Source organism: Rhinatrema bivittatum, chromosome 3, assembly GCF_901001135.1.
Source record: "Rhinatrema bivittatum chromosome 3, aRhiBiv1.1, whole genome shotgun sequence".
NCBI classification, from domain to species: Eukaryota; Metazoa; Chordata; class Amphibia; order Gymnophiona; family Rhinatrematidae; genus Rhinatrema; species Rhinatrema bivittatum.
The window spans coordinates 581,383,774-581,403,011 of record NC_042617.1 but is presented as its reverse complement, the minus strand read 5'-3'; the positions used below and the strand labels follow the sequence as shown (position 1 = coordinate 581,403,011).

At 41.9% G+C, this 19,238-nt stretch overlaps 1 protein-coding gene across 2 annotated transcripts in view; it reads right to left on the bottom strand.

Annotated features, from left to right (window-relative positions):
* The window catches only part of PDE7B (phosphodiesterase 7B), a 627,908-nt gene that overhangs the window by 393,802 nt on the left and 214,868 nt on the right, over positions 1-19,238 (bottom strand). For both annotated transcript variants that reach the window (XM_029596617.1, XM_029596616.1), the window contains exon 2: positions 17,462-17,522. Coding sequence is in view for 1 of the 2 variants with exons in the window: in XM_029596616.1 (XP_029452476.1) it covers positions 17,462-17,522 (61 nt within the window). In the remaining variant the exon portion in view is untranslated. The remainder of the gene's footprint in view (positions 1-17,461; positions 17,523-19,238) is intronic.

Sequence of the window (19,238 nt, the reverse complement as noted above, 5' to 3'; positions counted from 1 at the left end):
ACTGTACAACAATCTTTGAGTCCAAAAGTTCATCATATTTCTATTGTATTTCTATTGTAGCTTTAATATGTCATTATTTCTACGTTAAATAGTTAAACTGTATATATAATATTTATTTATTACTATGTTAAATTGACATCCGTTTATATTGTTCCATCTGTTCTATGGTTCCATGTAAAGCCCCTTTCTCTTTTGGGCAGTTCATCGTTTTATGTAAACCGGAGTGATTTGTAGTTCTCACAAGAACTTCGGTATATAAAAATTAAAAATAAATAATAAATAAATAAGTAAATAAATACAAATTTTTTTCAGTTACTAGCTCTTCAATTTCTGATTCAGAGAATCCTAGACAAGATTCTTCTTCAGAATCAGTTAATGAAAATTCTGCCTTCACTGCCTCAGAAGCAGTAACCATAGGAAAGCATGCAGCTGGTTTTGGGTGTTGTACTTCTGCTGCCTCTGTCCTGCTAATGCCAGCCTTGGATAGCTCTCCTGCCTTATCCTTCTGTTCCAAAACAAGAGCGAGAAGAACATGTGGCTGTGGCACATGCTCTTCAAATTTCTATTGCTTCCTTGCCTGTCATTCTGCAACTAAAAAAGTATCTTCAATTTTAGGGCAAGACTACCCTTTTTTTTTTGTTTCTGCTTCTATGCTGAGTTACATCTGCAGCAAATCCTCTTCCCTAGCTAAGGCTTGCTTACTGTGGGTTTGGATATCACAAAGGAATTTAATATTTATTGATACTGTACTCCCACTGACAGTCCCACTCTACTGTAAGGTGAACTGTCTATCATACATACACACATACAGTGTATGTTTGTGTGCTGTGCATGCACTCAGTGCTAACGACTCCTTTTTCACACAGAAAAAACTTAGAAATAAAAGACTGAAAGCCTGGTAAGATTTACTACTATCCTAACTCAGATACTCAGACAACGCAGAGACAAAAAAAAAATCATTAGCACTGCTGCAGTCTCTGTCTCTGACATATCTCTTCTCTCCCCTTCTTCTGCCATACCGCAACATACTGCCCTAAATTGCACTGTGAGCTGCTGATATGTGACATCAACGTTTATATCACGTATCTAAGTGAATGTGCAGCATGCTAAGCTTAATGCACCATACACCAATCCCATGTGTACTACCTGACCTTAAATTGTACTGCATGAAAGTTAAGAGCAGTTATGGGACTTTAGTTAACCAAGATAAGAAGGCAATGTCTTGACCCTCGCCCCCTAAGAGAAAACCCTCCACTCAATCATAAGCCACCCACTGATTACATCCTCTTTTCTCCACAAAAAAAAAAAAACATTTTCCAACGAAAGGGTGGGAGATGCCTGGAATGCTCTCCCAGAAGAAGTGGTGAATGTATTTATTTAAAAAAAAATGTATATATCAATATTATAAGTGGTTCACAAAGTCATATTAACCAATAAAACAAAAAACAAAACTTTCAAACAAACCAAGCTCCCACATTTCTGCAATGAAACTTAAAAACCAGGCTAATTTAAATTAATCATCTCTCATGAACTGATTCAGATGCCAGTATTTCCTCAAACTTATTGAGGAAATCACCACTGCTCCACAGACCTTTAAATGACTCATTAAAAAGATGCGTTTTTAAAAGGCCCTTTTTGAAGATTTTAAAACACCCTTCCTTCTGGAGAGTGTCTGGTAAGCACAGTAACCTGTGGCAACCTTTCGGCATGGGGTAACCTACACAGTGGGGCAGTTACAATCCTAAACAGAAGGCAAATGGATAATCTGCACAGAGAGGTGGTTATAACCCTAAATACCTTACCGAGCAGATTAGATGGGCAGTTTTCTCGTAATCTGCTGTCATTTACTATGTTATCTCATCGTTCACAAGCCTCGCCATCTCCCACTTCCCCAACTGACACCCCCTTAACCTGATCACCTTGTCCAAGATAAGATCCCCCAGTCCAAGAGGCCCATTTCCCATCAGCAGCTACAGCCCTCTCAATGGCCCCCTTCCTCCTCCCCTCCCCCACTGCAAGACTTACCCCCTTACTCGCTCAGCCTCATAGGAAACCCTCCCCCTGGTCCCTCACATAATTCAGTTTCATATCCCAGCCCATTTGGTGATGGGTTTTCAACAATCACTGGGTGGGGGGAGAATGAGGTGGTTTTGGAGTTGGTTGCAAGGAAGAGACAGCAATGAGTGCTGGCCTGCTCTCTGGCAAGCAGGGGGAAAGGACAGCATGACTGATTTCTTGTTCCCCGAGGAGAGGGAGAAAGAGCTCTCCTGTCCAGTGACCCAGGTGAAACGTATGATATTTGCATTTTCTATGAAAGCCATGATATTTTGGAGGGTATCCCATCTGAGTAGGAGGAGAGGAGAGCCATTTCTGTAGGCCTGCAGAAATTACAGGTACAAGTCTCTAAAAGCAAGAGAGGAACCTATATCTGTCTATCCCTAGGGGGGGGGGGGGGGGGGGAGCCTTGGAGGCAAGAGAGGCCTAAGGGGTCCCCAGGAATGTTTGCGTGTTTTGTGCTGGAACTGTAATTCTCATTTGAGTGTAATCCTGGAGGAAGAGATTTCTGTCAACTTCTGCAACTTCGACTTTTACTTCATCACATTTTTACTTACTACTACTACTTATCGGTTTTAAAATGCAGCACTGTACAAATATATATAAAAAGCAGTCTAACAATCCAGTATGCGAAGATTATTATTTGCTGCAATGTAACTTGATCCCTGAGCGCTTAGCTTAGTCTAAGCAGCACCAGAAAGTGTGCCCCTTTTTTAAAGGAATTAAAAAAAAAAAAAAGAGGTTACATGTATATCCTGCACTCCATTTCCAGTGAGCTGTAATAAAATGGAGCGACTGTTATTGCTATAAAATGCAATTCGTTGTGGCGTTCAGCAGGAAACAGAAATATGCATTGTAAATACCCATTACATCTATTATTTCCTGGTGGGGGATCCAGAGATTTTACACAGCACAGGGAGCATGTGAGGACAGACGTTTCCAAGACAACTGCAACCCCATTATATGCTTTTATAATGCCCACCACTTACCAGCTGCCCCAAATCATTTTTAGACACTTCACTCTGGCTCTAGCATGCACCATCTGAGAAATGTAGTATATGCAGTCCAATTTAGAATAAAAAGAGACACTTCAATGAGATGAAAATTGTAGCTAAATTACTCCAAAAAAAAAAGTGAAGCTATTGAGTTGAAGGCATCTTCCAGTGTAAAAAGCATTAAATGCTGTACCTCTAAGCTGAAACTGTAGGGAACAAATATCACTGAAATAGCAGCTACATGAAACCTACTTACACTAATGAGAAGTTATCTGGTAACAGACAGGTTTGGGGATAATCGCACAGCGCTGAATGCATCTATAGAATGAATGTTTGCAAAGATCTGTCTGTAAACATTTTTACAGTATGCACTGTACAGAATAGATTTAAACACACCAGTAAAAATGTAAAACAAAATTAAAATTGAACAAGATCTGATGGAAAAGCAAGTCTGCCTACTGTAAATGGTGTTTTCCATAGCAGGATGGGACCTCCCCCTGGGCCAGCTCGAGGTAAAAAACTCTCTCCATAGCTATAGAGTTTTGCTCTGCACGCCTTCGTGGCAGTTCCCACGCAATTACCCGACTCGCTCAGTTGATAAAAAAAAAAGTATGTACAAACAGTGAACAGAGAAAAACATAGACAAAGATAGAAGGAAAAAAAGGTGTCCAGAGAAGAGGGCAGGATCACATGGTTAATTCATCCTGCTATCTACGGAAAACACCATTTGCGCTAAGCAAACTTGCTTTTTTCCCCGACGATAAGCAGGCTGAATTAGCCATGCTGTCTGGGAGTCCCCAGCTAAGGGTCCCTTGAGCACACCATTAACTATATGTTCGTGGAGATGACATTCTCTCTCTGGCATAGGTCAAGAGGCCCCGTGGGTGAAAAAACATCTCATTGGTGGACAGCTCTACGTGCCAGTAGCATAGTGCAGTATCACCTCTCCCATTGCTACATCTGATCTTGTCTGTTGCTGGATGCAATAATGGGATGTCAAGGTATGAAGAGACAACCAAGTAGCTAATTTACATATGTCCATAAATTGGTACTTCGCGAAAGTGGGCTGAGGCCGCTGCGGCTCTGAGCTGATGCGCTTTTACTCTATCTGGAAGTCGATCCTGATGAGTTGAATAGCAGAAATGAATACATTGGGATAACCAGTTTGCTAATGTTCTTTTGGCAACTGGTAAGCCTGGTGCATTTGGGCTGAAAGAGACAAAGAGTCGAGACTGATGTTTAGGAGATTGAGTCCTTTGTATGTAATAAGCCAGTGCTCTTTTGCAATCTAAAGTGTGAAGGATCTTTTCTCTGTCCATCGCATGTGGTTTTGGAAAGAAAATTGGTAAGGTGATTGTTTGATTTATGTGAAAGGCTGAGACCACCTTGGGGAGAAAGGAGAGATGGGTCCGTAAGGTGACTTTTTCATGGGAGAACTGCAAGTAAGGGGGATAATAAACTAACGCCTGAAGTTCACTCACTCGTCTTGTTGAAGTGATAGCCACTATAAATAATACCTTTCATGTCAGGTATTTCATGGAGGTGGAGTACATTGGCTTGAATGGCAGATGCATGAGTCTTTCTAACACCTGATTGATATCCCAGGGAATCATCCGTTTGGAAACCGGGGGATGGAATCTTATAGCACCCTTCATGAAACGAGACACCAACAGGTGATCAAGGTCGGGTTTCCATGATCATATGCTGCTATAGCACTGAGATGTACTTTAATGGATGACACCCGCTAGTCCAGAGAAGTATAACATATGTAGATATTAAAGCAACTGTTCTGGGGAACTTTTGAGCAGGTCTACTGATACCTTTGCACAACAATTTGAGCTCCTGTGCCACTTCCCTGCATAATTCTTTCTTGTAGATGGTTTCCTAGTGGATATTAGGATATTATTTATTTATTTATTTTTAGATTTTTATATACCGGTGTTCCTATATGAAATAAAGATCACATCGGTTTACATTGAAACAGAACATGAAAATTGCCAAAAGGCATTACATAGAACAAGGTTATGAAACTTGGAACAGTGTACATAAGTTCAAAATTTAACAATAACGTTGTAACATTGATGACCAAAAGATAAAGGAAAGAAAAGAAAAAAACTTAAACAATTAAGTTGACAGGTCTTATTGAGCATAAAAATTATAACGTATAAGTGAGAAAGTCTCAAGTGTCCTGCAGCAAGAGATTAGAGACCGAAGTAGGTAGTGGTATGGAAAATGGGGGTTTGTGAAGAAGATATGTTCTTGCTGGTTGGAGGGAAAAAATGATGATCATGGTCCTGGAAAAGCTTGGCTAAAGAGCCAGGTTTTAAGTTTTTTTTTGAATGAAGAGTGGCAGAACTCAAGCCGAATGTCTGGTGGGAGCGCATTCCATTGAATGGGGCCTGCTGTAGATATGGCACGTTTATGATGCGAGGATTTTGTTGAAGGTACATAGAGTGTGCCTTTATATGCTCCTCTGATGGGTCTAGAGGAGGAGTGAGGGCGTAGTTGGTTACATAATTGAAGAGGAGAGATATTGTGAATGGATTTATGAATTACGGTGAGTACTTTATATAGGATCCTTTGCTTTATAGGCAGCCAGTGGAGGAGCTTGAGAATGGGGGTGATGTGATCTCTTTTATTCGTATTGGTAAGGATTCTGGCTGCAGAGTTCTGTAGCATTTGGAGGGGTTTGATGGATGAATATGGAAGGCCAAAGAGAAGCGAATTGCAATAGTCGACTTTTGATAGAATAATGGCTTGTAGGACCATCCGAAAATCGTTGAAATAAAGAAGAGGCTTCAATTTTTTTAAGACTTGTAACTTATAAAAACAGTCTTTGGTGGTTGTGCTTATGAATTTTTTAAAATTGAGCTGATTGTCTAGCATGATACCTAGATCTCGAACATGTGGTGAGTGATTTAATATGGGAGTGGATGAGTTGAGTAGGTCAGCTGGGTTTAGAAGTTTGATGTTGATGTCTTGATTGATGATTAGGATCTCAGTTTTGTTGTTGTTAAGAATGAGGCAAAGGCTGGAGAGAAGATGATTGATCTGTTGCAAACAATTGTTCCAGTGAGCCAAGGTTTTTTGTAAGGATTCTGAGATTGGGATGAGTATCTGGATGTCATCTGCGTAGAGATAGTGAGTTAGGTTTAGTTTAGTAAGTAGATGACATAGAGGTAAGAGGTAAATGTTGAAGAGGGTAGGGGAAAGGGAGGAACCCTGAGGGACCCCCCGGTTGGAAGGGATCGGTTGTGATTCTTTGTTGTTAATCTTTACTTTGAATTGTCTATTTGCTAGGAAGGATTTGAACCAGCTGAAGACTGTTCCTTTAATGCCTATATCTGCCAGACATTTTAATAGAGATGAATGGTTGACAGTGTCAAAGGCTGCAGAGAGATCTAGTAGTATCAAAAGATGTGGTTGTTTTTTGTCCATATCTTTAATGACAGAAGGGAGAAGGAGGTGACTCATCATCTCCTTTTCAACCTCCAAGCCGTCAGGTGCAGAGAAAAGTGTAGCGGATGAAGGAGTATGCCTCCTTCCTGCGACAGTAGGTCTTCTCTGTTTTACAAAGAAATTGGTGGTTGAATTGAATGTTTTATGAGATAAGCGTACCACAGTTGTCTGGGCCATGCTGGCGCAATGAGGATAAGATCAGATTCGTCCGTGATGCACCTTTGGATCACTCACACAATTAGGGGTATCAGTGGGTATGCATAGAACAGATCCTCCATCCAGGAAACTAGGAATGCATCTTGGGTGATCCTGTATATATTCAAGTAGAGAGAGCAAAATCTCATCAGTTTTGTGTTGGAATTTGTTGCAAAGAGGTCCATGCAGGTTGTTCCCTACTTCCTGAACAGTGTGTTCACCACCTCTTGATTCAAAGCCCACATGTGGCGATGAAAACTTCTGCTGTCGGCTTCTGTGTTTTTGATACCCAGAAGGTATGTTGCCTGCAAATGAATGGAGTGGCTTATTCCCCTTTCCAGGATTAACACTGCCTCCTTGCAAATTATGCTGAAACAGGACCTCCTTCTTTGTTTATATAAAACATGGCTACTTAGTTGTCCGTGTACATCATTACTCTCTTTCCTGAAAGGAGATGAGAGAAGGTATTGACGGTGTTTATTTATAGCTCTATTTATTTTATTTATTTATTTATTCAACTTTATATACCGACTTTCAAATAAATTTCAAGGCGGTTTACATTAGATTGAGTTGCAGTAGCGACACTCAAAATACATATACATATATAGGAAACATATCCTTGCACATCTTACATCATCAAAATTAAATTAAAACTAAAAACCATATTAAGTACAATCATAAATAAAACCCCACCATTTCTTCCCCATTCCTCATACAGTTTACCCTAATAGATTTATCTAAAGGGTTCTCTCCTGTGGAGACCAGATCCCCTGTCTCTTTAGGTGCAGTACGTAAGCTCCCCACCCTGTTGTGGATGCATCTGTTGCCATAGAAATCTGATGCACCGTGGTTTCAAATAGTGCTCCCGTTTCTAGTATTTAGGGGGGATAGCTACCAGTTTATGTGTGAGATCATTGACTGAGTCATGATGACTCACAGCGACATCGGGTTGCTGTGTTGAGACTACTGCGTCTTGAGTCCCCATTGTAGGCACCACATATGAAGTTGGGTGTGTGGTATGACGTATATAGCTGCTGCCATATGACCTAGAATAGTGAGTATTTGATGAGCTGAGGAATGCGACTGGTTCTTCAAGGTGTGAGCCAGCTTACAAAAGGTTTGGATTCTCTTTGCTAGATGGAAAGCCTTGCAAAGTTTTGTGTTTATCACTGCTCCAATGAACTGAAGGACTTGCATTGGGTTTTGGTTGGATTTGTTATAGTTGATTATGAAGCCTAGACTCTCTAAGCAGGTTATGGTCTACCATAACTCCAAAATGCTCCGCTCATACCTTAGGTATGAGCGGAGCATTTTGGAGTTTGAGGAGACTAGAAGTCAATCATCCAGATAGGGAAATATCATCGTTCCATTCCTGTGTAGATGGGACACCACGATAGCTAGGCATTTCGTGAGCACTCGGTGTGCTGACAATAGGCCAAACAGAAGCACCTTGTATTGGTAATGTTTTGCGTTCATCCTTGAGATCTAAAGAGCATATCCAGTCGTTGGGTTGTAGGAATGGTAGAATGGTTTTGAGAGATATCATCTTGAATTTCTCCTTCTGAATGAGTTTGTTGAGGGCCCATAGGTCCAAGATAAGCTGGAGGCCTCCCCGCCTCTTTGGGCTGAGAAAGTATGGGGAATAGAATCCTCGATTGTGTTGTAGTCAAATTAATACTTGAATTGAATGCTGCTTGAATAGCGATTGAATCTCCTAGTGAAGAAGAGCATTGCCCTTTTGGTTTCAAGAGGATGGTGTGAGAAAGGCATTTGTGGAGTTAATTGGTTGGTAACCATTCTGTACCATACTAAGAACCCAACAGTTCGATGTAATGGAGGTCCAGGTCCGGTAAAAGGAGGATATTCTGCCGCCTATTGCCAACAAAGGCTGTGGCTGAGCTGACTTCAAAAATTCTGTTGAGGTTTCTGGTTGTTGCCTTGCTACTGCTTTTGTGGGTGTTGAGCTCTTGCATGTCCCCTTGCTTGGGTTTGTTGAGGTTGTTGCCTCTGAGTTTGTTAGGGAGGTACTCTGTAGTGGTTAAACGGTTGGTATCGATGTCTCTGGGGAAGATTTCTCCATCGAGGAGGAGTGAGGAGACCACTACGCTTTGCTCCTTCAGTTGGGATACAGTCTCTTGTAATCTGTCTTCAAATAAATGATCTCCCTTGCAAGGGAGATCAGCCAGCTTTTCATGTACATCATCGCGGATGGCGTTTCCTCAAAGCCAAGCAATTCTCTGGGCTGTTATTGAAGCTGCTGACATTCTAGCCAATGAATCAAAGGCTACTTATATTGTATGAAGGAGATGGCGTAACTCCTCCTCCATGTCAGCTATGGCTTGGTTCTGAAAATGGTTGTCTATCTTCAAACCTTCTTTAGGTTTCAAGACTTGCAAGCATTCATACAAATATTGGGTGATATAAAATTGATGTTGCTGAATCTTAGAATTCAGCATTGCTGCTTGAAAGACCTTCTTACCAAAGTCATCTAGGTATTTATTATCTCTCCCTGGTGGTGTATTTGAATGCAGGCATGCTTTCTTCGCTTTCTTCTTGACCAATTCGACCACTACTGATATGTGAGGTAATTGTACAAATCCGTAATGTGAAGATTTTTGCATCCTATATTTCAGTTCGCTTTCTGCGAAATGGCAGGACCCAAGAAAGGAGATTCCCACTATTTGCCGAATAGACCCTCTAAGATCACATGAGATGGAAGTGCTGTCGGCTTCGATGGAATGTCAAAAATCTGGAGAATGCCATCACCTCCAATCTTGGATCCAGCAACGTTTTTGCCTCTACCTTTAAAAGGGAGCCCACCTTCTCAATGAACTTTGAATATGACAAGTCCTCTGGAGGTCAGGAAGGTTCCGGTAGCTCCTCAGGGGGTCTGATGGAATTCCCATAGATGTACCCGGAGAAGTTGGCGGGGAGACCGGAAGTTCTTTATCAGGTTCTGAAACTGCTGGACTCAGGTCTTGGTGATTGTCATCTTCTAAACCTACATTTTTTTGGGGGGGGGGGGGGGGGAAGAGGGAAGTGAGCATGACAACAAAATTCTCTTCCGAGGCACTAGAGGATAGCCTAGTGTGTTGAGTAGCTGGCAGCAAGGCAAAGAAGGTCTATAGAATGTCTGAAATATTGGACATGGACTGTGAAGCTGCACCATCCAATTTAGGGTTTGGAGGGGGATGTTTCTTTTTTTGCAGAGGCGAACATACATCTTTACTCCTTCCCAAATGGGTTGACCGTCTTATTTTAGAAGATGGTAATGCTGCCAGAAGAATTGAGTCCAGTCCCCTGTTCCTGTCTGACGGACCTGGTCCTCATGATGAGACTTTCGCCTCTTGACCAGTGGTTCCTGGAGTTGAGGCTGTTTCTGTTTTTGTTTAGAGACCTCTGAAAGACCTGTGAACACACTACTTCTGAGAGAATCAATGTCAGAATCGTCAGATCCCAGGAGTTCCTCTGGAATGAAAACTACCTGCGGGTCCGGATGCCATTGAGCCTGTGAGGCTCCTTCCTGATGTTTCTTCACTTTATGTTGTGTGCCCTGTTTTTGTGTGTCGAATGCATCAATGAATGGTGCTCCTGTGTCAAATGTTTATCTTACACCTTTTCCCTCAACACATACATGTCTTGACCAGAGTTGACCATGTGCCGGAAGCCTTTGGCAGCTGTTTTGATGGCGCTTTCGGCTCTTTGGGGGTCTCTCCCCAAACCCCTACCTTCAGGCTCTCTGGGGGGGTTTCCCACCTGGCCCTGGTCTGTTGAGGTAGGTTCCAATGATGCCGCTAGTTTCACTGGGATTGGCCTCTTCGGTCTTGGCACCAGTGAAGACTGAGTGAAGCGGTGTGTCGGGACATATGAGCCAAATGATGCATTGTCCCTCAGTCTGGCTATTTTCTCAGCCCATTGATGCTGGGCCCTTGGGGATATCCTTGTACAGTCGCGGCAAGATGCCTAGTCATGGTTCGTCCCCAGGCATAAGTAGGAATAGTTATGCCTGTCAGTGACAGACATAACTTTGCCACACTGGCATTATTTAAAGCCTGGGGTCTTGGGTGCTATGAGTAGCACTTATAAGTGCTTTTTTGGGATACACCGAGGTGTAGGAGAAGAAAGAAATAGAGATAAGGTGCGCATGAGAGAAAGATCCGCGTCCATGAGCTGCACAGGAAAAAATAGAACTGAGCAAGTTGTGTAATCGCTTGGGAACTGCCGCAGAGCAAAGCTCTATATCTATGAAGACAATTTTCTTCCTTGAGCCACCCATGGGACGTCCCAGACAGTATGGCTAATTCAGCCTGCTTATCGACGGGACAAACAAACTCCCAAAATGGTTTCAGCTACAGTAAAACCCCAAGCCTTATAAATGATCTGCTTATAAATGTCTAAAGATTAAGGATGCAATAAATTCAAATAGTTTAGAAGGTCATCCCATTGCACAAAATCCCACAAGAATGGTGCCGATGCCAAAAAATAAAGACAATTATTGAAAAAAATAATGATAAAATGTAGGCAAAGATACTGTATATAGGAGTGTGTAAAATAATCTTGGGGGCTGTGGTTTCTAAACTTTTATTCTGAAGAAAAATATACATACAAAATCTAGGGACCACCTGATGTCTTAGTGATAAGTGCTGCTCACTGCCATGACGAAGGCTTGGGTTTCAATCCTGGGCCAGAATTCTTCTCCCTGGGCTGACCGGGGCTGGGAATGCCGCAGAGGCAGAAAGAAGGGAGACTCAGACATTGCTTAATAGTGATACAGAGTGGCCAAACTCCGAGTCCACTTTAGCTGAGCTCTGGAAGAAGGGGGAGGGGGAGGAGACGAACCACAGGTTGAAGCCCCTAGTCAACAATCATCACTGTAGAGGCGGGGGTGAGTTGGAAGGGGGTATAAAAATAATGGAGAAATCCCTGGGTGGTTGCATAGTCCAATACAGACCGATTCTAAATGAGCTGGAAGCCCAGGACATAATGAGAAAACTGAAGGGACAAAAAATAATATAAAAATAAAAAAGATAGATTAAAGTAAAAAAAAAACAAAACACCTGAAGCCATCTCACACACCTCAAAAGCCAGTCACAAAATTATTAGAACAATATGAAAGAATCACATGCAATTTGTTTCTCTAACCTGGATATCTATTTAAAACGAATTAATTGCAAAAATTCTGCACTAAGAGAACATTAAGATGCAGAAACAAAAAAGTCAGAATATTACTTCTCATCCATTTTCTGTATCTGTGTAACTTCTCACTCTGCTTCACTGCCCTATAATATTTAAATCACTTCCCCTATTTAACTCCTGCTACATCAAAATATTCTCTCTCCGCTACACTTTCTTCCTCCTGCCAGTCTAACTATCCCTGCTCCTTCACCCAATTCTAAACATAATTCCACATGGCCACTGCCACTGCTCAGTTTGTCAACACACATACACACTCACTCAATTTGTACACCCACACACTGGCCGTTCATATAAGTTAAATGGCACCTCGGACTGTGACACGAAAGGGGTAGTATACGTCATCATTTGCCCTTGTCAATCATTGTATGTGGGAAAGACACAACGTAGCATAAAAACCCACATAATTGAACACAGATCAAGTATCAACATCAGTAAGGAGAATGCTCCACTAGTTTCTCATTGGATAGAAAAATCCCACATATTATAGCTGACTTACAATTTTTTGTACTTGAGGTCATTTTACCCCCAGCAAGAGGAGGGGATTTTCCCCTCATTCTTCTACGGCAAGAACAAAGATGGATATTTCGACTTAATACAATTATACCACACGGTCTCAACAGTGAGATCGAGTGGAACCATTTTCTTTAGTCCTTGCTGAGCAGATTGTCCTGTACAGTATTGTAATTCCCCATTAGCTAGAGTTCATATGTCATCACGTTTTAGTTTACGCGGCATCACGTCAGCGGGGTATACCCAGTTGTAGTCTCCATATAAGGATAATGACGTCGGCAAGCCAGGCCGGCGTTCATTGGACATCAAAGCCGGCAAACAATTGAGATGATTTTCGCGCTCAAAGAGAGCGCTTTTAAACTCAATAGTAAGAAGCCGTAGGTGCACTCCGATTAGAATTTTTGACAGTTTGATACAGGTATGTTGCATGAGTGTTTTTTGAGTTTGTATAACTATGCACCTTGACGTCAATAGTCTGCGAGGTACTAATTTAGTTCCTGGGTATTTTGTATGTTTGTGCTTTCAGATATTTGTTTAAAGTATTCCCCCCGAGGCAGCCGGGTGGCGAAACACGGGACCGTGTTGGGGGATTCTATTTAAGGACTGTATCTTAAACAAGGAGTTGCCGCAATGAAAATACTAAATAAATAATTAATTTGAAAACCTTCCCAGGAACTCACTTCATCCTTGCACTTGTATTGATGGTGTTAAACCTGGATGTGGACATGCCAATCCAACATAAAAGGGATACAAAATCGAAGTGGATGGTAGAGGCCTTCGATAGCTGGCAGACCCCGAAGGCACCATCGCCCAGGAGGAAGGGTAAACGACTGTGAAAGAAAACTTACATTAAATACTGAGAAACCTGGCTAAGATGCTAAGGGACAGAACTGGGAGGATCCCGCATTGATACCGCACGAGTACAAATGAGAAAAAACCCATGAAAATGCAAAAAGATACTCAAAGAAGTTTAAGAAAATTAGAGAGACTCAAAGTCGCAATCACTAGGCTCTGCAGAAAAAAAAGAGACTGAGGGGACCCTGTGTGGATTTGTGGTATAACGCATGCTAGGCATACTTAGAGATGCTCAATCATAGTTCTAGAAACTTTGACATAAGTTTTTCCTGCCGGGCTCCATCCGATGATGTCACTCATGTGTGAGGACTGCCATCCTGCTTGTACTCGGAGAATACCACACTCCAGGGCTCATGCTGTAGAGTTGGTATACACTGTTTGATCCAGTATGTGTTACCAGATTGAGAATCTTTACTATATTAGAATTAAAGTCTTTAATGAGTATCATCTTTCATGTACCTTTTCAGAGCAACCTAGACCCCATTAATACCTTGCTTCTGGCCCAGAGGCTGGAGCAGGGCATCCTTCCTTTTGGACACCAGGAGGCCAACTTGGAAGAGTCAAGAGATCCCTGATGTTTGATGAAGAACCTTCATGAATATGATGGCACTAGCTCTGCCTGAAGACATCACCCCATTAATATTTCCCTGCATATGTCTGTAGTTACACCAGAATAGTGACTTGTCTGTCTGCAAGTATCTTCTCATGTGCTGTCTTTCGCTATTTACATGTTCTCTTTTCTGGTTTGCATGTACCACTTGGTCCTACTTTTCCACAGTATGCATGCTCCTTCCTTCTGTTACTTTCTGTTGTACGTGTATGTGTGTGTAGTGAGAGTAAACTTGTTTTCTATCTGTTCTGGCACATAATAGCAAGTTATATGCTTTTTCTGTGTTCCCTGAGTAGTGTCTGTCATGTTGCTTTCCTTTGCCTTTCTTGGTTGCATTGTATTTTTTTCTCTTCTGTGCTTTCTGCTTTTCTGTTCTTTGCTCCTGCTCATATAGGGGTAGATTTATTTATTTAACAGCTTTAACAGCTTTTAATATACCGGTGTTCGTGCGAGCACATCGCGCCGGTTTACAATAAACTTGAAAAGGAAGAAGTTACAAAAAACAGGGGGTGGGTGATGGAGCAGGATTGAAAAAAAGGGGGGGGGAGAGGGGGGAGAAGGTAAGGAGGAAGGATAGCAGCTGAGAAAAAAGAGGAACGTAACCGTATAGCGGTTAAAGAGGAACTATAGTGTATAAAGCAGGGTATATATATAAAGCAGGGTATATATATAGAAACTTATTTACAATGGTTATAGCAGGTTATAAGGTAACTTAATGAGCAATTAACATAGGCTGTACATTTTAACTTAGCTTTTGAGAAAGAGGCTGTACATTTTAACTTGAGTTACATTGAAGTATAGAGCCTGGTGTGTGGAGGGGGTGGGGGAGTAAGGGTGGGGAGGGTGGGTCGGGGGAGGTCACAGGGGTGTGGCAGGGGGTAGAGGGGGGTGGGTTACGGGGGGCTGGTGTCGGGGTAGGCCCGTCTGAAGAGCCAGGTCTTGATGCCTTTTTTGAAATTGGGTAGTGAGGGTTCAAGACGGAGGCATGTGGGGAGGGAGTTCCAGAGGGCAGGACCTGCGATGGTGAAGGCTCTTTCTCTGGTGGTGGACAGGCGGGCGGCTTTGGGGGGGGGGGGGGTGTGGAGGGTGCCTGTAGAGGTGGATCTTGTGTGGCGGGTTGAGAGGTGGAAATGGGGCATTTCCTTAAGCCAGGGGGGGTTGTTCTTGTAGAGAGAGTTGTGAAGAATCGTAAGGGTTTTATATTGGGAGCGGAAATGGATGGGCAGCCAGTGTAGGTCTACTAGGATGGGTGTAATATGTTCTCTTTTATGTGTGTTGGTTAGGATTCGTGCCATGGCGTTCTGAAGGGTTTGTAGTGGTTTGATGGTGGAGTAAGGGAGGCCTAGTAGCAGGGCGTTGCAGTAGTCCACTTTGGAGAAGATAGTGGACTGTAGGACTAGTCTGAAGTCTTGGGTATGGAGTAACGGTTTGAGCTTTTTAAGGATTTGGAGTTTGTAGAAGCCTGATTTGAGCATGGACTTGATGTGTGGCTTGAAATTCAGGTGTTGGTCAAGTGTGACTCCCAGGTCTCTTACGGAAGGGGGTAGTGTAGGGGAGATGGTGGGGTATGTGGGGGTGGTGGAAGTGTCATGTTCAGGTTGTTTGGATAAGAAAAGTAGTTAATAAAAGGCCCATGCGCACATCCATATGCATGTGGTTCCTGGCGTGCGCACATGGACGTGGCTATTTTATGCAAGATATGTCTGCCCAATAACTAGATTGATTAAATAAAAACCTCTACTGCTACCTCAGTATGGTTCCAGTGCCTGCAAATGTTTTACTTTGCGCGAAACACCCTAGCGTCAGTGAATTTATCCTTTGATGTCTTTTTGTTCTCCACTTCTCTGGTGGTTGTGGCTATTTTTTTTTACCATGAGAGCATCAGCGCATGCATGTTATAAATGTGATTCCCGCACACACATGCGCATCGGATTTTAATGTCCACACGTGCAGGCAGGTGGCCTCCTTAGCATGCGGGCGGGGGGGGGAGATTTTAAAAGAATCATGCGGTGATGCAATTAGGCCTTTGCCCAGTTCCCTCTTCCTAACTCTATCCTTCCTCCCTCTTACCCTCTCCTCCCCGACCCCTAAACCTACCCTAGCTATCCCCAATTTTTTTTTTTGTTGTTTTTATACTTACTGCTCCTCCGGATCAGAAGTAAACTCCCTGGACAGCACCGGCCCGCCCACCCCTTTCTTCAGGCCCGGCACTTCTGCGCGTATTGTGAGTTACGCGCACGGCTGGGCCCTTTCTAAAATGCGTTTGGCGCGTGCAGTGCCCGGCCATGTGCGAAAATCCCGGTATTTGCACACACGGGCCTTTTAAAATCGACTTGTAAGTGCTTCTTACTTTCTCCCACTTCTTCTCCTTTCCTCTTACTACCCAGAGTATGCAGGAGCCTCTCCAAAGGGCCAGTCTGTTCCAGGTAAGGCTGGCTACACGTGGACACATGGATGCATGCATTCTCTGGTGTTTGCTCTGAAGGGGAAGCAGACCTCCTATTGGAAACAGAGTTATATAGGCTGTCTTTTTTTTTCCTGCTCTGCAGCTGATGTTTTCTGTTGCCTGTGAGGCATCCTCACTGAATGCTGCTGCTTCACCTCTAGGAGCAGCAGGCAAAGGAGGGGGTGGATCTTAGTGCAGGAGTGAGAGATCATGCACACAGTTTAAGTTCAGATAGGAAATGCTTGTAAGAATGATTGTGAGGATCAAAATTAATTACAGTCTGATACACTGGAATACTTTGCAAAAAAAAAATAAATCTTTTCTAGCCTTCTGGAGTTACCTGTAGTCAATTCACAATAGTAAAAAACATACAAAAAAAATGTGTCGTAGGAATCCACAGCCAGACGAGCAAGACAGCAAAAACAAAACCTTCTACTAGGTCCCTATTCAGAAGCATTTACCGAATAACTCAGCCACTGAATATATAAGCTAAGTTAGCTAGATAAGTTTATCCAGCTAATTAGCTAAGCCGCACAGCGCTTAAATATGGTCCTCCAGATTTCCTTCTCACCTAGTTTCTCATCCAGGTCTCACTCAAATTCTCAGCCTTTTGGTATTTTAGATACTCTTCAAACATGTCCCATCAGTACTCATATCCTCTCACGGAATTTTTCTTCACCATTCTTTCCACCACAGTTAACAATATTTCCCATTAGGACTGCGATCCATCTGTCTCCCTAGGTGCCAATGGGCATTGGCTAGGAGTACTAATACTACTGCTGGAATGAGTGAGCCAGCTGATCCAAAAACAAAAGGATCCCCACTAGAGTCAAAAATTGCCCACTCCCACTAGGAGCTCTAGCTTACATTGACACAGGGCACACTCTTCCTAGAGGTCTACTCTCAAACACTTACTTAAAAGGCAGACAATTCCTTTACAACAGCACAAATGATCATTATCCAAAGATAGAGGTTAAGTGCTCAATTTGGACGTAAGATATAAAGACATTTTATTAGTGGCAATATGAATAGATTTAGGGCTGGGCCACACAAGTATACCGACTGCTTTTATTTTCCAGCACAGAAAACATTATTCATATACTGACACCAAACTTAAGTTAAGGAATTAAGGCAGCTTACCTAGCATGCGAACACATTTGGCATTCTGATCAGGACTTTCAAACGAGATTTCTCCACACCTCTGGAAAAAAATAAAACAACACAAATAATTCAAGAATCTTACTTTAATGAGCATAATTCCACTCAAACCAAATGCGATTGGATTAACATTATTTTGAAAATGTTCTTAAACTGGAAGACAGCAGATAAGCCAAACTCCAAATCTCCAGTGAGCTTTCGTTCAAATGCCTCATAAATTCTGTGGAGTAGAGGGGGATTTCTTTTTTTGTGTTTAATCATTTTTTATTTGAAGCAATGCATATAACACTCTAACAATAACAATAATACTAGTCATAGCAAAACAGAATAACAGTTAGTAGTGGTGTACACGAGTAAACATAAAAAGAAAGGCATATTTATGCTCCAAGAGGGGGATTTCTAAGGGACTGAATATGTCCTTTCTCTCTCTCCCTGAGAATCCAGGGGAAAACTGCGGTTTACAATCACGATTCATGTAGGTAAAAGCAACCACACCATCAAATCATGAATCATGAACGGAGAAGCTCTGGGTCACTCAAAATCTAGCACAGCCCAACGCTAGACCATGGACGGCGATGCATGTGTTTCACAGTGAACTATGAATCAGTTCTGCAAATCAGAGTTCATTAAAGGAAAATTACTGTTGACTGTGATCATGTGCACTGTGAAAGATAATGACAATAAAATGTTAATATCCCGTCCAATAACAAGGAGTAATTTAACAGCATTGCCATTGGTGAGAGAATTGCTTGCTCATGATGGGCCCAATTTTAAAAAGCATTTACATGCTTAAAATTGGGTTTTGCACTTGTAAATGCACTTTATCTGCGTAAGTGGGCTTTTGAAAATTGCTACAATATATGCCATTGAATTGTCCATAAGGATATTCACTTTACATACGTGTAAAGTGCACTTTACACGTATGTAAATGGCTTTTTAAAATTACGACAATAGTACATTACATTTGCACATGCAACTCCTTTAAAAATTACCTCCTTTATGTATAAGCCCCTTCATACCATATCATCTTGGTTGTTCGAACAAGCTTTCCCATAGAGTTAATGAGCAAGAAAAAAGGCATTTCATATCCTCCGTATCTTCCCCAGCTTATATCTCTCTGAAGAAATTAACACGAAACTGTACTTAAGCATATGCAACACTATATTTTATCCTGTTACCAGATTCTATCAAGTTCAATGTTATTTACTTACTTATTTACTTATTAACCTGCTTTTTAGTTATTAACTGGTTAACCATATTATATACTTTTTCTCAAATTAACTATTTTATGTTTATTTATGTTTATTTATGTTTATTTATGTTTTATTATGTTTTCTCAAATTAACTATGTTCAATGTAAACCGCTAAATGTTCAATGTAAACCGCTAAATGAAGCGATAGTTACGGTTCCTTAGCGATAGTTATGGTTCCTTGTAAACCGGGGTGATATGTATACTATACAGGAACCCCGGTATATAAATTCTTTAAATAAATAAATAAATAAATATACTGGGAGGGTCATTTTCAAAGCTATTTCCACACATAAAACTGTGCTGTATGTGAGGAAATGGGGTCTTTGAAAATGACCTACCCTATCTGTTCATAGAGTTACATGGGTAACTTTACACGAGGATAGGGGAGGCATTCTGGGGACAGGGCTGGGAAGGAGTTAGCACTTACATGTGTACTTTTGATTTTAAAAAGTGCTCATATAAATTTCAGAGGAAATATTAAATGCACAAACAGCAGTTGCAGGTCT